Consider the following 21,683-nt stretch of genomic DNA (forward strand, 5'->3'; position numbering starts at 1 on the left):
CCGCATGGACAGTAGTGGAGAGTATGAGAGAGAAGTACATGATGAAGCAGAAGTGAAACACTCCTCTTAAGAAAGCTATATTCAGTAAGATGTGCATTCAGCTGTAAATAATGAATTTTGAGTGCAGAAGAGAGTGAGAGAGCCTTACTTTAGGATGAATAAAGGTTACAAGGGACAGTAGGAACCTGTAAGAGTGGTGGTGAGTGCCTGGAATACGCTACCAGAGGAGGTGGTGGAAGCAGACACAATAGCAGCATTCAAGAAACACCTGGATGAATCCATGAATGGGAAGGAAATAGAGATTTATGGATCCTGTAAGTGAAGACAGTTTTAGTATAGAAGGGCAAAATGTGTTGGCGCAGGCTTGGAGGGCTGAAGGACCCATTCCTGTGCTGTATTGTTCTTTTGCTCTTTAGTACGAGTGGAGACACCTAACACACAAGAGAACCAAAAGAGTTTGGACATCATGAAGTTATAAACATGCTAACCACATTGTGCTCTTGAAAGAACAACATTGTTTTAAGGCAAATACAGATTTTACTGGCTGCTTCACACCTTGCTGTAGCTTTCCTTGAAATAGATGATAGAATTCTGGTTGTGCCAACTCAGCAGCTGTAAAGACCATTTCCCCCCAGTTGATGCCACAGGGGCCAAGTGCCACTGTGTCTGGATGAATATGTTCTATTGAACCAGGCTGACACGAGTTAGAGATATGGTATCATTGAAAACATGACATACCAGTGAATGGAGTGCTTCCACAGCTGTGTCAGAGTGATACTTGTCACACCATATCCATATAATTAGGTATTAACTTGCAGCCTCTGGATTGGACTGTCTCTGTACATTAATCTTCAATGACACAAGCATCAGTGCTCATAGATACCGATGAAAGGGCACTGCGGGGCTCACAGGATGGACTGTGGCCTGATGGCCTTTCCAGAAAACAAAGAACCATGGATGCTGGAGATCTGAAACAAATAAAACCAGAAATTCCTGGAGAAACACACAACTCAAAGAATGAGGATCACTGGACTCGAAGCATTAAATCTATTTTTTTCTTCACACATGCTATCAGACCTGTTGAGTTTATCTGGCAGTTTCTCTCTTGATTCTTTTTCTCTAGTTCACTCTTTGCAAAAGTTCACAAATGATAGTTCCCTTTGGGAACTTCATTGGTGTTGCAGATGGGAACTGTCACGAAAGAGAAAGCAGAGCAATCATGCCTAACATCATGGAGTCTAAGCAGGCAAGAAAGGTCTAGAAATAGTTTTCTAAACTGTTGTAAGGAGTTCAAATCCAACGGTAGCAAGCTTGGGAGTTGAGGGGTAGGGTGTAGGTTTGCTCGCTGAGCTGTAGGTTTGATATCCAGACGTTTCATTACCTGGCGAGGTAACATCATCAGTGGCGACCTCCAAGTGAAGCGAAGCTGTTGTCTCCTACTTTCTATTTATATTTTTCTCCTGCTTGGGGTTCCTGGGGTTTGTGGTGATATCATTTCCTGTTCGTTTTCTGAGGGGTTCATAGATGGCATCTAGATCTATGCGTTTGTTTATGGCGTTGTGGTTGGAGTGCCAGGCCTCTAGGAATTCTCTGGCATGTCTTTGCTTAGCCTGACCCAGGATAGATGTGTTGTCCCAGTCGAAATGGTGTTTTTTTTCATCCGTGTGTAGGGCTACGAGGGAGAGAGGGTCATGTCTTTTTGTGGCTAGCTGGCGTTCATGTATCCTGGTGGCTAACTTTGGAGTTGAATTGAATACTTTTGATTAACTGGAAGTACGGCAGACATTGGAAATCAGAAACAAATCCGAACTGAGGAATGGTCACTGGACCCGAAATATTAACTCCGATTTCTCTCCACAGATGCTGCCAGACCTGCTGAGCTTTTCCAGCAGTTTCTGTTTTTGTTTCTGAGCCCTTTTGATAATTTGTGAACTAACTGACTGCAGCAAAAAGAAAACTAGATTGCTGAGAAGGATTTGACAGGTTCACTGATTTCCTGCAGGGGAAGGAACTCACTTATGTGAACCTACATACCACAACAATTTAACTCTTGTATGAATAAATCTGAAAAAAAACACCTGTAATAATCATTTCAGTAGTTAAAGGATATCGCTGAGAAGGAAAACAACAGTGGAATGGCAAATTTGATTCAATAGTCCACCTTATGTCCTAGATATTTTTATTCAGTCTCAAACAAAGGGAAAATACTGCAGATTCTGGAAACCTGAAACAAATGCTCAAGAAATTCAGCAGGCCTGGCAGCATCTGTGGAGAGAGAAAAACAGTTAATGTTTCAAGTCTTGAGGTGTAGTCTGGTAATTAGTAATAAATTTGAAGGGTTGTGGAGATCAGGCAGGGAAGTGAAGTTGAAGCTGAGATGAGATCAGCCATGATTGTGTTAAATATCAGATTCACTCAAGGACCTGAGCTGCTCATGCTCCTAGATCTTGTGTTCTTATGACTTTTCAGAATAAGAGAACTTCAGAACCAGCTCTGAAGAAGATTCTTATTGGGCTAAAAATGTTTCTCTCTCTCCACAGCTATTGCCAGACATGCAAAGTTTCTCCACCATTCTCTTTTTTTTCTTATTCAACTTGTTTGGGCACATAATGACAAACCTCTGGAGCAGTTAGATTTTGAACCCACACCTAAGTTCAGGGCATTATCACTGCACTACAAGGCATTCTTCCTTTTATATACTTGAGAATCAACCTTCAGACTGCAGTGTACAGCTGGTCAATATCATCAGAACATTTCCAAATATTACTGTTTTGTTGCTGGTGTTTTACCTCTCGGGTAGGAATTCAAGAAGACAGCTCACCACCCGACGGTAACTAGAAATAGCCCCTAAACATGGAGTCATAAAATCCCTGCAGTGTGGAAGCAGGTCATTCGGCCCAGTGAGTCTATACCAACCATCTGAAGGGCATTACACCCAGACCCATCCTCTACCCCAGCCCCATAACCCTGCATTTCCTATGGCTAATCCACCTAGCCTGTACATCCTGGACACGATAGGCAATTTAGCGTGGTCAATCCACCTAACCTGTACATCTTTGGACAGTGGGAGGAAACTCACGCAGACACGGGGAGAATGTGCAAACTCCACACAAGTCACCCGAGAGTCTAACCCGGTTTCCTGGCGCTGTGAGGCAGTGGTGCTAATCACTGAGCCACCGTCTAACCCACAAAACGTGGTCTTGTTAACGCTGCCCATACCACAAGAAAAAGGAGTAAAACTGCTGCAGTTATGACAATGAGTTCTGAGTTGTCAGAATAGCTTTGAAGTTAACACGAGATGATCTGAAACTAAGGATTTGCTGCAAAGGAACATCTCGCCCACCCACCCATTCAAACTGAGGAGACTGACCTGCCATTACTGATAAATGCTATAACTTGTTCTTTATCAAGGTCACAAGAAGGTCAAGGCAGAAGGGACCCAGCTCTGCTGAACCACTCCCAACACTTGCACAAATATTGCAGCTATAGGCAGAATAACTGGAGTCCCTCATTCCAACAAACACGGAGTCCTCCCACAGGAAAAGCAGATTCAACCTCGGAAAGCAGGGAATGTTCCAGCTTGCAGATTGGAGATCCTTCCTGTAATGAAGGTAAAAAGCTTTTCAAGGTGTCAATGTAAAGTCTAAAAACCTAGCTCTGGGCTTTCAAACCAAGACAGGCTGCATAAAATCTTTAATGTCCCTATTTGTACAATCAGCACAGCAAAAAATATATTGCTGCTGTCACTGTGCTGATTTTTGCCATTATTACAGTAAATTCGGTACTTTCTGAAACTTTGCAATGTCTACGCCCGTCTGTCTTTAGAGACTACCTGCTCTATCCTGTTTTTTCCACAGATGAGGGACATTTACTCAGAGCAGTCGAGGGGTGTGCTGCTTCTGATGAGGAGGAGGAAGAGAGAGGTTCAGAGGGTCAACAGTGTCAGATGATGGAACAGAATAAAGATGGCTGCAGTAGTGAAGGGTAAGTTTCTTGCAAACATGTGAAGGGAACACCCTCGAGTCATGACTCCTATTTCCCGTTTGTTCCAGTTAAGTGTTTTCCATCAATTAGAAAGAAAATGGAAGCATAGAGGAGAACAAATGGAGTCTACAAATCTTGAGTTCTTAGGTTGACTCTTTTCTTAGTTCATTCATGGGACATGGGAACCACTAGCTGGCCAGCTTTCATAGCCCCTCCCCATATGCCCTTTGTTAAGGTGGTGGTGAGCTGTGTTCTTGAACGGCTGCCCATTAGGAAGAAATTCTAGGATTTTGTCCCAGTGACAGTGAAGGGATGACAATATATTTCCAAGTCCGGATGGTGAGTGGCTTGGAAGGGAACTTGCAGGGCCTGGTGTTCCCATGTATCTGCTGCCTTTGGTCATCTATATGGAAGTGGTCATGGAAGATGCTGTCTCATGAACTTTGGTGAATTTATCATCTTGTTAATAAGAGCAGCAGCAGCATGTATGGAGTGTTGGCACTGGATACTTGTAGATGTGGTGCCAATCCAGTGGGCTGTTTTGTCTTGGATGGTGCCCTTCCTGAAGAAGGGCTTATGCCCGAAACGTCGATTCTCCTGTTCCTTGGATGCTGCCTGATCTGCTGCGCTGTTCCAGCAACACATTTTCAGCTCTTGTCTTGGATGGTGTCAAGCTTTGAATGTTGCTGGAGCTGCACCCATTTAGGTAATTGGGAGTATTCCATCACACTCCTGACTTGTGCCTTGTAGGTGGTGAAAAGCTTTGGAGACTCTGGATGTGAGTTAGACGAGGTAGTATTCCTGATGAAGGGCTTTTGCCCAAAACGTCGATTTTCCTGCTCTTCGGATGCTGCTTGACCTGCTGTGCTTTTACAGCACCACGTTCTCGACTCTAATCTCCAGCATCTGTAGTCCTCACTTTCGCCCCGCTGTAGTATTGCTAACCTCAGACTTGCTCTTGTAGCCACTGTGTTTATGTGACAAATCTAGTTCAGTTTCTGTTCAAGGGTAACCCCCAAGATGTTGATAGTTCAGCGATGGTAACACCATTGAATGTAAGGGGCAATGATTAGATTGTTTCTATTGGAGCTGGTCATAGCTGAGTACTATGTGGTGCAAATATTAACTTGTCACTTTTCAACTCGAGCCTGGATATTGTCCAGCTCTTGTTGCATTAACCAACATGAGTAATCTACACAGGATCTTAAGACATAAACCGGTGAAGGAACACAATGCTGCTTTCTCTAAAGATTTTCACTGCACTCTGCCTGGTGTCAGCCTAAGTTTGAAAAATTGTTTCGACCAGAATGGTTTCTCCAGTGGTATCAGAATTCTTGATGTTCCAGTGCATTTGGATTGAAAATAGTTTTATTATTCTTGAAAAGAACCACATGGTTTGCGTTCACATAGAACGATACAGCAGCAGGTTCCCTTCCGAGCTCCTGCTCCATTGTCGCGACTTAACTCAAAGGTGTGCACCGATAATTGTGCCACAAACCTTCACAAAGTGTATGCATGCATAAAATCCTAATAAGACCATCTAAATGACTGACTGCTACTCAGGGCAAAAGCAATTTGTGTCCGAAAAAAGCATTCTTTATCGTGGTGCACTTAACTTTAACAAGAACAGTGAAAACAGAGAATTTCTAATTTATGCAACTTTGTAAAATGGCCTACAGTATAGAGGACATTCAGCCCATCGAGTCTGCACTGACCCTCCATAGAGCATCCCATCCCTTCTCCTCCACATGTGGTTTGTACCATATCTAACCCACCAAACCTGCTCATCCCTGGACACAACTGGGCAATTTTGAGCAGGGCCAATTCACCTAGCCTGCACATCTGTGGACTGTGGGAGGAAATCCACTCAGACATGGAAAGAACATGCAGACTCTGCAAACAGCCGCCAAAGGAAGGAATCGAACCCGGGTCTCTGGTGCTGCAAGGCAACAGTGCTGGCCCACCTTGCAGTCCACTTAAACAAAACTGCTTCAAATCCCCAAACATCAACTTCAATGATCAAACTGAATCACGATTAAGACAGACAAAAGATTAATCTCTCTCTCTGTCATGCGCACATGCGCGCACACACACAGACTGTCTGTTCCTCTTTTTCTCCAAACAAGCAGACACAACGCAACCAAAAGCTATAGCTACGTTATCTTACATTGAAGACATATCAGAAATGACTTCCAGACTACTCAGACCCCTTGGCATCATGGTAGCCCACCAACCTAACACACCTAGACAGTGACTAATGAACCTAACGGCATTCACAAAATGCCATGCAAGAACTGTATAAAAAAACACTACATTGGACAAACTAGCAGGAAACTTGCCACCAGGATACGTGAACACCTACTGGCCACCAAAAGACATGACCCACTCTCTCTAGTTTCTGCACATACAGACAAAGAAGGACACAACTTTGACTGGGATAACATACACATCCTAAGTCAGGCGAAACAAAAATACGCATGAGAATTCTTAGAAGCATGGTATTCTTACCAGAACTCCATCAATAGACGTATCGATTTAGACCCTATCTACCTTCCCTTGAAAAAAGGAACCGGAAATGACATCACCCACCTTAAGAAACCAAGACCTATAGATAGAGAGGCGGGACATACCACCACCGCTCGATCGCAACTCTTTCTGATGATGTTACCTAGCATCTGAAAACAAATCTTTCTCTGTCTCTGTCTCTGTATCTGTCCCTCTCTCTCTCTCTCTCTCTTTTGGGAAGCGTAAACAAAATTCCAGCAATTGAAAGTCTACACTGCAAGGTGGAAAGTTGCTTTCCCCACAGGCATATTGATTTTTGCAATGATGATATGCTGTTATCTGTACAGTGACAGTCATCCTTCGATTTGATGGCTGATCAGTTGAACTTGGGTCTTCCCTGTGTGGATTCTGTTTTTTAAAACTTCCTTGGTTCGTCTGTCTCTTCCCCCACGAGAAGGGGAAGCGAAGGTTGCTCTTGGTCTGCAGACTCTAGATGTTTGTCACCTTCTACTGCTGTTGCCTTGTGCAACATTTTAACATTCTGCAGCTCAGTCAATCAGAGGGCTATTGTCAGGTAGAATTTTCTTAACTTGAAAGATTGTCAGTGCCGTTCAATCTCAAGTTCCCCCACTTACTGCTTCAGAAAAGCAACGTTGTATTGCAAAGCTCAAGAATATGTAACACTTGATTTCAAGTTGCAAACCACTTTCCTTGTATTCCAATTATAGCAGGCCAGCGTGCAATTCAGTTTATAGTTGTTTTAAAAAAAAACAAAATGTAGTCTTTTACGTTGCCATGACTTGGAATTGCATTGCTAATCCCTCACAGTCACTGGATCAAAATCCTTGAACTGTACTATGGGTGTCCTTATAACCCACCGATTGGCATGGGTCGAAAAGGCAGCTCCAATGCCCTTGTAAAGGGCAAATAATGATGGACAATAATGAATTTTGGCCCAGCCAGCGATGTCCACACCCCCTGAATAAATAATTTTAATAAGTGCTGAGTGAAATCATTAAATGTAGCTCTATAGTTGTTGGGTAAATGCATCCTCAGTCTCCCCTCATGGTACTATAATCCCACCGTTACTCTGCTGCTGTTGTTTCTCCTGGGTTTTAGAAGCAACACACTTTGCAGTAAACACTGGATTACAGTTTCTGCCATAGGTTATGAAATTGCTTTGTAAACAGTTTATCATGTTACATTAAACCATTTCCATCCTCGGGCACTTTCTCCTAACTCTCTGTCACACCACAATTGCTATATGTCTCAAAACATTCTTTAAATGGAAGGCAAATACCTCTGACTTAAGAGAAAATTATAGCTATACCCTTGATGGTGGTGAAACCGCTTAATTTATTCCTCACCATTTTATATTTTGCAATCCCAGCCAATGTCTGTCAACAGTTTGGTGACAAGTTGAATCCCAGTTTTTTTCCTTGGGTTGTTGAAGTTCCTTTGGGACTGTTTCAAAGAAAACTAGAGGTGTCCCCCTGCTTTTTTCAATACATGTTCCAACCAATTTCAGTAAAAATAAATTATCAGGCAATTTATCTTGTCTCTGGGACATTTGCTGTGAACAATTTGGCTGCCAATTATCACACATGTTAACAACAGCTGCAATCTGATATGTACTAACCCTAAGGCAGTTTGAGAGACTGTGAAGTTGTGCAAGTGCCTAAATATATGCAAGTTCTTTAAATCCACTGAGTCCACCTAACTCTTTGCATTGCGTCTGGTATCTGAAGTTATAATAGCTACACTCTTTTAGACAAACAATATCTGTGTATGGAAGCTTGTGATTTAACAGAGTTTGAGGTATTTAACTTAAATTTTGAATTTGTTTTAAATTCTTTTCGTTGCCACAGCAGCACATTACAACGACTGCTATCTCACAACTGCAGCTGTGGGATCATGGTCATTTCACCATGGATGGAAAGAGAAAAGGAACTCATGACTCAGTTAAAGAACAAGGAGGAACAAGTGACAGAGCTCCAGACTGAGACTGAGAAGGTATGAATTATGATCAAGAAATTCTTCCAAACGCTGGAAATCCCAAATTGTGTAACATGTTGCTGGTTAATTAAGTGCACTTACCTTGGTGCCTTATTTCTCTCTTCCACAAGAGTCAAAGTAATTTCCAGATTCCTACATCGTTAAAACAATGTTTACACCGAGGGGAATTGTGGGGAATAAACTTGGCTGTTCCTATGGATCTAGAGAGTAAGTTTTATTAAATTTGATCCAGTAAAAGCTTGTTTTGCAGTTCCTGGGCGCTTAGAACAGAGAACATTACAGTGCAGTACAGGCCCTTCGGCCCTCGATGTTGCGCCGACCTGTGAAACCAATATAAAGCCCATCTAACCTACTCTATTCCATTATCATCCATATGTTTATCCAATAACCATCAAAATGCCCTTAATGTTAGCAAGTTTACTCCTGTTGCAGGCAGGGAATTCTACGTCCTTACTACTCTCTGAGTAAAATAACTACCTCTGACATCTAACCTATACCTATCACCCCTCAATTTAAAGCTATGCCCCCTTGTGCTAGCCATCACCATCCAAGGAAGGAGGCTCTCACTGTCCTATCTAATACGTTTCTCATCTTGTATGTCTCTATTAAGTCACCTCTCAACCTTCTTCTCTCTAATGAATACTGCCTCAAGTCCCTCAGCCTTTCCTCATAAGACCTTCCCTCCATACCAGGCAACACTCTGGTAAATCTCTGCTGCAACCTTTCCAATGTTTCCATATCCTTCCTATAATGTGGTGAACAGTCAAGTGGTATGGTAAGCTCTCAAATGGAGTGTAGGTTAAAGGGTTTAGAAGACACATCTAGAATATTCTTAGGCTGAATGTGATGGTTTGAAAGCTTAGTATGTGTCATTACAGTCGGACGCTGAGGAAAGACTTGCTCATCTTCACATCTTCATTTGCTTGTCCAGTTTACTCACTACAAAAAGAACATCCCAATGCTGTGAGTGGAACAAAGAACAATGAGATTGTGTACGGGATCAAAAAGTGCTGAAAAAGGACTGAACGCTGAATATTACTACAGGGCTGCTCATCCCTCTGAAGTGAAAATTCACTCCACACCAGGCTATAGTTCAACAGGTTTATCTGGAAGTACAAGCTTTCAGAGCACTGATGCAGGAGCAGTACTCTGTAAGCTTGTACTTCCAAATAAAACCTTTCGGAAAATAATCTGGTGTTGTGCAATTTTTAACTTTGTCCATCCCAGTCCAACACCATGGCATCGCTCCGAAGGATAGATGGAACATGGTCTATTGCCACAGGCTGTGGTCCTAACCCAAGCTGTGAGGAGACTCATTATTGGGTTGGTCCCTTGCCAAAAGACAGGACAACCATTGCTGTCGGCGAGGAAGACATGTTGTGTGCTACTATGGGCTATCAGAAAATGAGAATAGACGCATCATACTGAATGGGACAGAGGTCTTACATTTCACAAATGCCTCTTCTCAATTCAAGGATACCAAAAACAGAGACATTGGCCTGAAGGGAAGGGGAAGAATCCCCCTTTAAAATTCAGAAGAGGGTTCTTGTCACCACTGCCCCCACCACCATTGGCTCCACCTGGGCAATTCTGTTCTTAAAACCCTGTCACTTCACTGTCCACGTTTCTCAAAGTGGGTCACCCTTCTCCTTTGGCTCAGTGTTTCCAGTTTAATCATGCATCGGTGAAAAATGTTCGGATGTTTTTATGTTAAGTGCAAGTTGTTATTGTTGTTTAGGCAGTTCCTGTTCAGACAGGACTCAGCAGACCCTGAACAAGTTTGACGCGCCTGAATTCCTGCCCTATTTGCTTAAGTGAACACCATTAACTATTGAGGTTTACTTAAAAATACATAGTGAGTGAGTTTCAGAGTGGTCTCCCATTACATTACCCTCCAGCTATCCATGATCCAGCCTCACAAAGTACAGCTGCTATAGGTTGTGTCTGGTCCTCAATATATTGCATTCAAGGACGCTTGTAGTGTAGTGGTGGTGCTGGAAGAGCACAGCAGTTCAGGCAGCATCCAAGGAGCAGTAAAATCGATGTTTCGGGCAAAAGCCCGTCATCAGGAATAAAGGCAGAGAGCCTGAAGCGTGGAGAGATAAGCTAGAGGAGGGTGGGGGTAGGGAGAAAGTAACATCGAGTACAATAGGTGAGTGGGGGAGGAGATGAAGGTGATAGGTCAGGGAGGAGGGTGGAGTGGATAGGTGGAAAAGAAGATGGACAAGTCATGGGGACAGTGCTGAGCTGGAAGTTTGGAACTAGGGTGAGGTGGGGGAAGGGGAAATGAGGAAACTGTTGAAATCCACATTGATGCCCTGGGGTTGAAGTGTTCCAAGGCGGAAGATGAGGCGTTCTTCCTCCAGGCGTCAGGCGGTGAGGGAGCGGCGGTGAAGGAGGCCCAACACCTCCATGTCCTGGGCAGAGTGGGAGGGAGAGTTGAAATGTTGGGCAACAGGGCGGTGTGATTGATTGGTGCGGGTGTCCCAGAGATGTTCCCTAAAGCGCTCTGCTAGGAGGCGTCCAGTCTCCCCAATGTAGAGGAGACCACATCGGGAGCAACGGGTACAATAAATGATATTGGTGGATTTGCAGATAAAACTTTGATGGATGTGGAAAGCTCCTTTAGGGCCTTGGATGGAGGTGAGGGGGTAGGTGTGGGTGCAGGTTCTGCAGTTCCTGCGGTGGCAGGGGAAGGTGCCAGGATGGGAGGGTGGGTTGTAGGGGGGCGTGGACCTGACCAGGTAGTCACGGAGGGAACGGTCTTTGCGGTAGACGGAAAAGAGTGGGGAGGGAAATATATCCCTGGTGGTGGGGTCTCTTTGGATGTGGCAGAAATGTCGGCAGATGATTTGGTTGATGCGAAGGTTGGTAGGGTGGAAGGTGAGCACCAGGGGCATTCTGTCCTTTTTACGGTTGGAGGGGTGGGGTCTGACGGCGGAGGTGTGGGATGTGGACAAGATGCGTTGTAGGGCATCTTTAACCACGTGGGAAAGGAAATTGCGGTCTCTAAAGAAGGAGGCCATCTGGTGTGTTCTGTGGTGGAACTGGTCCTCCTGGGAGCAGATACGGCGGAGGCTGAGGAATTGGGAGTACGGGATGGCATTTTTGCAAGAGGTAGGGTGGGAAGTGGTGTAATCCAGGTAGCTGTGGGAGTCGGTGGGTTTGTAAAAAATGTCAGTGTCAAGTCGGTCGTCAGGAAGGGGAGGGAGGTGTCAGAGATGGTCCAGGTAAATTTAAGGTCAGGGTGGAATGTGTTGGTGAAGTTGATGAATTGCTCAACCTCCTCGCGGGAGCACGAGGTGGCGCCAATGCAGTCATCAATGTAGCGGAGGAAGAGGTGGGGAGTGGTGCCGGTGTAATTACGGTAGATCAACTGTTCTACATAGCCAACAAAGAGACAGGCATAGCTGGGGTCCATACGTGTGCCCATGGCTGCCCCTTTGGTCTGGAGGAAGTGGGAGGATTCGAAGGAGATATTGTTAAGGGTGAGGACCAGTTCGGCCAAACAAATGTGAGTATCGGTGGAAGGGTACTGTTGGGGACGTCGGAAGAAGAAAAAACGGAGGGCTTGGAGGCCCTGGTCATGGCGGATGGAGGTGTAGAGGGATTGGGTGTCCATGGTGAAGATGAGGCATTGGGGGGCAGGGAAACAGAAGTCTTGGAGGAGGTGGAGGGCGTGGGTGGTGTCTCAAATGTATGTGGGGAGTTCCTGGTGTCCCAACCTCTGAACCAGGTAGCCCAGGTTCAAATCCCATCTGCTCCAGAGGTATGTAATAACATCTCTGAACAGGATGATTTAAAAACAATGTCTCGGGTCATAGAGTCATATAGCACAGAAATAGACCCTTTGGTCCAACCAGTCCATACCAACCATTATCCCAAACTAAACTAGTCCCACCTGCCTGCACTTGGCCCATATCCCTCCAAGCATTTCCTATTCATGTACTCATCCAAATTTTAAACATTGTAACTGTACAGCATCCACCAAGGAGAAGGAGTGGTATTATCGCAAGATGGTTAACCCAGGTGATGTTCTAGGGACCCGGGTTTGAATCCTGCCACAACAGATGCTGGAATTTGAATTCAGTTAAGATCTGGAATCAAGAATCTAATGGTGACCATGAATCTGTTATCGATTGTCGGAAAAATCCACCTGGTTCATGAATGTCCTTCAGGATCTGGCCTACATGTGACTCCAGGTCCTCCAACAATATGGTTGACTCTTAACTGCCCTCTGGGCAATTAGGGATGGGCGATAAATGTCAGTCTGGCCAGTGATGCCCTCATCCTGTGAATGAATTAAGAAAAAAAAATTCTTCTGAAAGTTCATTCCACACATGAACCACTGCCTGTATACAGAAAAAAACAGCTTTGTCCCTCACATTCAACTCCTCGAAACTACAGACATCAGATTCAAACCCAGTCATAGTTCATGGTGCGTAGCCTGCACTGGGACACAATTCCTATGGGAATGGGAACCTGTGATGAAGGAAAATGCCATTAAATGTACTTTCCCCTTTCTGCTTGCTCAATGCTGGAGTTTCCCATCCTGCCTGAGCTTCCTATCTCGTCTGTCCTGACACTCCAATTGTCTGTTAGCTCAGTCTGCTTCCTGAGTAAAGTGGAAGGAAAGGCCTATTTTGCACTTAAATTATTGTGACTCCGTAACCTTCTACGAGGAGATGTACCCGGCTGGTCTGGACAGCTGCGGACCCTGGTGTTTCCTCCCAGATGGTTTGACATGTCCTTGAACTAGTTATACTTAGAGACAAATTTTATTTCAAGACCAGTGTTCCCACAATGTAAAAATGGTCCGGTTGTAAGAGACGGTAGTTGTCAAAGTTTTGTATGAATCTGTTGTGTAATGTTGGAAAAATTAAATGAGAAGTGAGTTGGATAAACATGCCACAGGGAAGTACAGAATTGGGGAAAGGACATTTAGGACACAGTTTGTTCTTGTAATGGATTTTGTCTTTCCCACAAAAGATTAACCTTCTGCCCCCTGAAGTAGAGCAGGACAATTTCAAAGAAAGGCAGGGAAGATTTCTTTGACATTCAAAGCAATATTTAATCCACAAACCTCACTTTTAAAAACTGATGATCTTACTAGTATGGTATAGCTATATGTGGCAGCTTGCAGTTTGTTAACTAACTGCCACATTTCCTACATTTCCACAGTGTCTACACTTCAAAAGCCATGGCTGTGAAAGGGTTAGGTTCATCTCAAGTTGATGATCATGACGTATGAAGAGAGACTGGATCGGTTTGGATTATATTCACTCGAGTGTAGAAGAATGAGGGGGCAATCTCGTAGAAATGGGACAAGACAGGGCAAACACAGGAAGGATGTTCCTGATGACTGGGGAGTCCAGAACTAGGAGTCACCGTCTAAGCGTGAAGCCTAGGCCTTTTAGGGGTGAGATGAGGAGAAATTTCTGCACCACAGAGTGATGAGTCTAGGGAATTCTCTGCCATAGAAAGGGATTAAGGCCACAATATTGAATGTCATAGAATCCCTACAGTGTGGAAACAGGTTTTTTGGCCCAACATGTCCACACTGACCCTGCGAAGAGTAACCTTCCCAGACCAATTCCCTATCACTCTACATTTATCCCAGACTAATGTGCCTAACCCACACTTATATATAGATAGCTTTATAAAAAATTGAACGCTATGGGCAATTTAGCATGGCCAGTTCACCTAACCTGCCCATCTTTGGACTGTGGGAGGAAACCAGAGCAAACCCAAAGGAAACCCACGCAGACACAGGGGAGAACATGCAAACTCCACACAGACAGTCGCCTGAGGTGGGAATCAAACCCGCGTCCTTGGCACTGTGAGGCAACAGTGCTAACCACTGAGCAATTGTGCTACCCCAGTGTTTTCAAGAAGGAGCCAGATATAGTTTTTGAGGCTATGGGAATCAAAAGTTGTGGGGGAGAAATTGGAATAGAGTACTGAACTGGCTGATCAGCATGATCATTTTGAATGGCGGAGCAGATTTTGAAGGGCTGAATAACCTGCTCCAATTTTTTATAAAGCTATCTATGTATAAGAGTGGCTATAAAAATGCATGTCTTTGTTGGGCTACTGTAGCTTCCATGTGAATGCTGTCTTGTTTTCCAGTTGACATGTGCAATGACCAAGGAACTCCAGCTGAAAGGGGAGGAGGTGGAGATGCTGAGGATGGAACTGCAGATGGTTGAAACTGATCGGGTTAGACTCTCGCTGATTGAGGAGAAACTGACGGATGTACTGCAGCTTCTGCAACAACTGCGAACGCTGGTAATTACCCCGACGATTGAAAAGAAAGTAGTCTATTGTGAAGTTCATTATGTGGAGGAGCTGGTGTTGGACCTGGGTGGACAAAGTTAAAAATCACACAACACCAGGTTGTAGTCCAACAGCTTTATTTGGAAGAACTAGCTTTTAGAGCGCTGCTCCTTCATCCGGTAACTAGTGGGGCAGTATCATAAGAAACAGAATTTATAGCAAAAGATCACAGTGTCATGCAACTAAAATAATATATTGTTATAGCTCATTGTTAGAGGTTCTAGTGTGAGAGGTTAGGTGTGTGTTTCGGAAAGGAGGTCAGCATCGATAACTTAGATGCCAGATCCCATCGGAACATTCATAACACGCCAATGCTGCTCACATCCCGGTCAGGGAATGTTTGAACCAGTTGCTTGGCAAGTTCACAGCAGTTTACTTTATGTCTGATCACAAACACCAAAGAGTTCTGCTTGTAAGGAACAGGCAATAGTCTGACTCGCAGCATGTAAATATGATTTCACACTGGGTGAACAACGTGTTAGGATTAGCCTTCTGTTCAGACACAGCTTCCTGCAGCAATAGCTCAATCAGTGGTATTAAGTAGCGTGGCTGGCATTCAGGCTGCTAATTCAGGCTCGATTCACCATGTTGGTTGTGGGGGAGTGAGGAGCTGGGTGGGTATGTGGGTATTCATTGAGTCACACAATTATTACTTTGCAGAAGGAGACCATTCGGCCCACAGTGTCTGCACTGGCTCTCCGATTCGACTTCACATGTTAGTTTCAGGCCTAGAATTTGTGGAATTGTAACTCCCATTAGGGCACACTTTTTATGGGGAACCGAAGTTTGTTGTTGAGTCGACATTCCAGGTTTCTGGAATCCCTCTGGAGCATTCACCAGTGTATTCATTAGATTGTGCAGGTAGCCCTTCTCTCACTAGGCGTGTGGCAAAGTTAGAATTATAGAATCCCTACAATGTGGAAACAGGCTATTCGGCCCATCAAGTTCACACCGACCCTCTGAACAGCATTCCACCCAGACCAACCTCCCTTATCCTGTCCCTCTAGCCTGCATTTCCCATGGCTGATCCATCTAATCTACACAGACCTGGACACTATGGGCAATTTAACCTGCCAGTCCATCAAACCTGCACATCTTTGAACATTGGGAGGAAACAGAAACACCTGGAGGAAAGCCATGCAGACACAGGGAGAACATGCAAACTCCACACAGACAGTCACCTGAGGTTGGAATTGAACCCAGGTCCCTGGCGCTGTGAGGCAGCAGTGCTAACCACTGAACCACCGTGCGACACTTGAGGCATGTTTGTTTCACTTTGGAGGGCAGTCATTTCAAGGAGATATTGAGAAACTGGAGCACGGATTGTGTTTTTTTTATTCATAAATATGAGTACCTTTGGCTAGGCCAGTGTTCTTGACCTATCCTTAATTGCCCACATGTAGGCCAGACCAGGCCACTAAAGTCTTCCCCTAAAGAGCATTAGTGAACTAGATGGGACTTCATGGTCATCATTAGACTTTTAATTTTGAATTTTTATTCAATTCAAATTCCACAAACTGCCATGGTGGGATTTGAACCCAGTTCCCCAGAAATTACCTGGGTCTCTGGATTAATAGTCTAATGATATTACCAGTAGACCATGGCCTCCCTTTTCACAAGTTTCAAATTGGATATTGTACACTACAGTATTTCTTTATCTCAGATTGACATCCATCTTCATAACTGCTTTATTCATGAATAAAAGTAAAACATTGCAGATGTTGGAAATCTGAAACAAACAGGTAACACTGGAGAAACTTGGCAGATCTGATACATCTGTGGAAAGGGAAATAGAGTTAACATTTTGAGACCCATATGAGTTTTGTTCAGAACTTGTATTCTGATATGCTAGAGACACTAATATGAATGAATGAAAAACAAACAAATTTTGTGGAAACCTCAAAAATTCAGCAACCATTTGGCCCATCATACCTTTGCTATCTCTTTGCAGGAACTCTGTAATTAATCCCATTTGCTTGCTCCTTCCCCATAATCCTCTGAATATTTCCCCTAAAATGACACTAATTTCCTTTTATCCTCATCCATTTACTGTATGAGAGTATGGATCAACAGGTCACTCACCCTGTTGCACCAACAAGATTATGGTCAAAAGTGTGGTGCTGGAAAGCACAGCAGGTCAGGCAGCATCCGAGGAGCTGGAGAGTTGACGTTTCAAGTGTAAGCTCTTCATCAGGAAAGCCCACATTCCTGATCAAGGGCTTACGCTCAAACATCGACTGTCTTGCCCCTCGGCTGCTGCCTGACCTGCTGTGCTTTTCCAACTCTCTCGACTCTGATCTCAGCATCTACAGTCCTCACTTTCTCCCAATAAGATCATAGCTGATCTGACTGCTGCACATTCCCACCTCTCTGTGATAAACTTTCACTCTGTTACTCATCAAGAATTCATCTACCACTGCCTTTAAAAACTAAATTCAAAGGCCACCTTTTGAGGAAGAGAGTTTCAAAGACTCACAACCCTTTGTGAGAAAGGAAATGCTCCTCACCTCCTGCTTAAATGGGCCAACCCTCATCTTTCTGAAGAAGAGTTGCACCTCAACAATAGCTGTTTCTCTCTGCACAGATATTGCCAGATCTGCTGAGTTTGTCCAGTATTCTCTGTATTTGCTTTATTTGTGTGTCTGTCGTGGATGAGGTGTCACCTAGTCATGGCATGGCGATGACCTTACAGCCAGTATGGACAGTATTGTTGGCCTGGATTCTCCCACCAGAGGCTTGGGTATGGGTGGGACAACACAAAGAAGTAAATGAGCAGCTTCTGAGAGCAGCAGTGATTGAATCTGATGTGCAGCCAGATTACACTGTGTTCATTGAATCATTTAATCCCTCCAGTGTGGAAACAGGTCATTTGGCCCAACAAGTCCACACTGATCCATCCGAAGAGTAACCTATCCAGACCCATTCCCCAATCCTAGGATCTGACATTAACCCCTGACTAATGCACCTCACCTCACACATCCCTGAACACTGTGGGCAATTTAGCACAGCCAATTCACTTAACCCCCACATCTTGGAGATTATGGGAAGAAACCGGAGCACCTGGAAGAAACCCACATAGATACGGGGAGAATGTGCAAACTCCATGCAGAGAATCATCCGAGGTGGAAATTGAACCTGGGTCACTGGTGCTGTGAGACAGCAGTGCTAACCACTGAGTCACCGTGTTGCCCTTTATTTTAAAGATTTAGCATCATGGAATCCCTACAGTGTGGAAACAGGCTATTTGGCCCAACAAGTCCACACTGACCCACCTACAGTCCTGTCAGCCTGCCTCTGCCAAAGATGGATTGAATGTTTTGACAATGATTTTGAATTGGGTTTACAGTGTGAGGGTCTTGTGAATACTTGCCTACAGGCCTTAACTGTCCAGAAATCCATGCAAACACTTAATGACGTTATTTTGTCACTGGTATCCTCACCAGGTATCAAGTAGACTGAATAACAGAATACAGGAGGCGTCTGTTTTAAGTGGACACCATGTTCCTGAGTTGTTGAATGGACCAGTTTTTGATGTTTTTCAGATTCTAACTCTTCCTTTTTCTTGCATTCCTATCCATCCTCAATTTATATTCTGCTTGATCACAGAACATTTCCAGACGGTCATTGGGGAAGATCTTAATGAGCACTTTGGACTCCTGTTACAATGTGGGACATGGTAAGGAATCACAACAGTGAGATGTTATAAAAGAGAGCGATAATCCGATTCGGCCTGTTAATAACAACTTTCCCTGCCTGTTTTACAGGAATGATGAGCTCCTTGGACATATTGAGTGTTCTCCATAAAGAGCTGCTCTCTTGTGAGTTACTCGCCAAAGGTTCATGTCAAACGGAGGAGGAGCAGATCAGGAAAAACTCCCTGGTGATATCATGTTAATGCATGGAAGTGGGCAGATCCCACTTTGCAGCAATAATCTTCAATCTTTCCCTCTTAAGCAGTCAGTTGGGATGTGGCCAATATCCATAGGCAGAAGAGGGTCCTGCCAAAACATCGACTTGCCTGCTGCTCAGATGCTGCCTGACCTGCCTTGCTTTCTCCACACTTTATTGACCCCAGGTCTCTAGTATATGCAGTCCTCTCCATCTTCTTGAAACCATTGAAGATCAATCACTGAAACACAAATGTTTATGAATGCTTGTGGACCGGAGGCTGGCTAATCACAGGCTGACACATACAGACATCTGAAGCAATTGATGATGTACAGTCTGTGCTATCATGGACTTTGACCAATCTCAGTGACAAAAATTCTGTAAATTTGCATGTGGTCACAAAAGGCAAGCAAATCGATTTAAAGAGAGAGCTTGTTTCTGGGGACTTTGCAGCTAATGAAACCTGTTAACTGAGTGGACAAATGCGGTAACCATCTTGTGCTCAGGAAGATCCCACATAGAGTGTGGTTCCAGTTAATTTTGTCATAACTGCAAGGCGGTTGTTTGTCAGGATACTGGGGGAGCTCCCTGCAGAAAGAGAGTGATGAAAGTTACGTGTCCATCAGAACAGGCAGCTGGTGCCTTGGTTTAATGTCTCATCCCAGTGGTCACCCTTCCAGCATTTCAATGTTGCTTTTGAATGGGACTGAGCTTTAACAAAAAGCAGAATACCACAGATGCCGGAGACCTGAAATTTAAAAAAAAAACACCAATCGGCAGCTTCTGTGGAGAGAAAGAGACTTTTATCAGAAAAGATTATGTACTCAGTCTTGAATCTGTATCAGCTAACCATGTTCCACATCTCAAGACGTGGCTCACAATAACCAGGTCACTAAACAGTAAACAAAGCACTTGGGTTTATTTCTGATGGGAGAGAATTGAAAAGTAGAGAGTGTTGATTAGCCGGTACCTGGAACACTGTACACAATCCTGGACACCGTATTATTACAAAGAAACATATCAAAACACAGAGGGTGTAAAATAAATTTATAAGGAGGATGCCAGATTGACAACTTGTCTTTCTTCTTGAGAAAGGAAGGCAAGGGGATGTCCTATTAAAACTCTTTAATATTATGGAAGATTTTGATTGTTTAGATGGGGAGAAAATGTTATGGGAAGATCATAACTAGAAACCATTAGTGTAAAACTGCCTCCAAGAAGTTCAATGGGGGAAGCAGTGGGAGGGATGCAATGAAGAGATGTGTGCTAATTGTTGAAGTTCTGGGGTGAACTTAGAGTCCCTTCAGTGTGGCAGCAGGCCCTTTGGCCCAACGAGTCCATACTGACCCTCCAAAGAGTAACCCAACCAGACCCATTCCCCAACCCTTTGATCCTACATTTACCCCTGACTAATGCACCTCGCCTACACATCACTGAACAATTTAGCATGGCCAGTTCCTAACCTGCAGATTCTTTGGAGTGTGAGAGGAAGCCCATGCAAACGCAGAGTGAACGTGCAAACTCCACACAGACAGTCACCCGAGACAGGGATTGAACTCAGGTCCCTAGTGCTATGAGGCAGCAATGCTATTCGTGCTGCCCAATTTTCCAGTGACCAAAGTAATGCAGCTACATGTAGCCCAGGCTGCTTGTTTTGGATTCTCAACCTTTATTATCCCAAGCTGATGGAATTCTACATGAGAGAGAGCTTCTGAACATCCAGGCTCTCAGTGCTCCCCACTGGGAGGAGACTCAGCCCCTCCAACACAGATACTTTGAAAGATATGAGTTCCATAAAAAATTCAACTCCACACCCACAGCTGTTAGACTTCGACTTGCACGGACTCTGATGCTGAACAAAATATCAATTGTTGCAGAAAGATTAAAAAATTATAAAGAACTTCTTTATTCAGAGAGTGAAACTCTTTACCAGAGGAAGCAATTGAGTTGTATCATTTAGATGCATTTAAGGAGTTGACTAAAGGAGCAAGTAAGGGAGAAGGGAATGGAGGGCTATGCTGGTTGAGAGGAGGGTGGGTCTAGGGCTGTTTGGACTGTTTTGGATGGATGTCTGCTGCTTTGCTGTTGTTTCTCTGCAATCTTCTGATTTCATGTGCCCTGTAAATTGCCTACTGGTTTATACTAGCTGTGTATAAAAATGTTATTTTAGTTTCTGAAATTGTATATAGATTTTCATCCTTTGTTTATCTATCCATCTTCATTGTTCTGATTCACTATATCCTTTTGTTTATCTATGATATTGTATGAAAATTATTATTTTAAAGGATCTGTCGCCCCCTTGTGGGTAATCATTGTTATTTATGGTTCCTTTTCTAGACAGTGATGTGGAGATATTCCCTTTGATTCTTTGAGATTGGATTAAATCGATTTATATATTGATGGGAGGAGTATATTAATATCTTTGTTTTCAATGTTTTCCATTTGAGCAGAGATTATGTTTTCCTATTATGTATTTGGTAACTTTCCAAATACCAAATGCCCCACCCCGACACCAACTTGCGTGGTGCTGGTCAATTAAAAATGCTGGTTAACCTGTTGCAGTTTGTATGAAATGAAGGAATTGAATGAAAACATGTCTTAAGGTCTGATGCAGCTCTCAGTCGCTTATAACCTCTCCACCTTTGACTCTATCCACTCTAAACTCTGAAGGCAAAGAACTTCAAACTGTATCCATTTGTTTTGCAATCATATAAAGTCATATAGCAAGAAAGAGATCCTTCAGCCCATTAGTCTGTACTGGTCAGATACCACCACCTAACTAGTCAATCTAATTTTCCAGCATTTAGCTTATAGCCTTATATGCTTTGGCATTGCAACTGCATATCTAAATACTCGTAAATGTTATGATGGTAAACTGTCAATGTTTGTATATTTCTACAGCAATAGTGACACCTATTACGATACAGTTACTACACAGGTGTTACTATAGGGAT

General features: G+C 43.8%; 1 protein-coding gene across 3 annotated transcripts in view; it reads left to right on the forward strand.

Moving 5' to 3' along the window:
- Positions 1 to 21,129, forward strand: part of LOC122563058 (EF-hand and coiled-coil domain-containing protein 1-like) — a 29,560-nt gene extending 8,431 nt beyond the window's left edge. The window contains exons 2-7 of one of the 3 annotated variants that reach the window (XM_043716411.2): positions 3,412 to 3,611; positions 3,858 to 3,984; positions 8,361 to 8,502; positions 14,635 to 14,793; positions 18,448 to 18,517; positions 18,606 to 21,129. In XM_043716411.2, coding sequence (XP_043572346.2) covers positions 3,412 to 3,611; positions 3,858 to 3,984; positions 8,361 to 8,502; positions 14,635 to 14,793; positions 18,448 to 18,517; positions 18,606 to 18,736 — 829 coding nt within the window. In that variant the 3' untranslated portion in view covers positions 18,737 to 21,129. Of the gene's footprint in view, positions 1 to 3,411; positions 3,612 to 3,857; positions 3,985 to 8,357; positions 8,503 to 14,634; positions 14,794 to 18,447; positions 18,518 to 18,605 lie in introns of all 3 variants that reach the window. The other 2 variants (XM_043716410.2, XM_043716412.2) reach the window with 2 other exon arrangements.
- The last annotated feature ends 554 nt before the right edge of the window (positions 21,130 to 21,683 follow it).

Source organism: Chiloscyllium plagiosum, unplaced genomic scaffold (genome assembly GCF_037043375.1).
Source record: "Chiloscyllium plagiosum isolate Xiang-an unplaced genomic scaffold, Cpla_swu_hap1 HiC_scaffold_26, whole genome shotgun sequence".
NCBI classification, from domain to species: Eukaryota; Metazoa; Chordata; class Chondrichthyes; order Orectolobiformes; family Hemiscylliidae; genus Chiloscyllium; species Chiloscyllium plagiosum.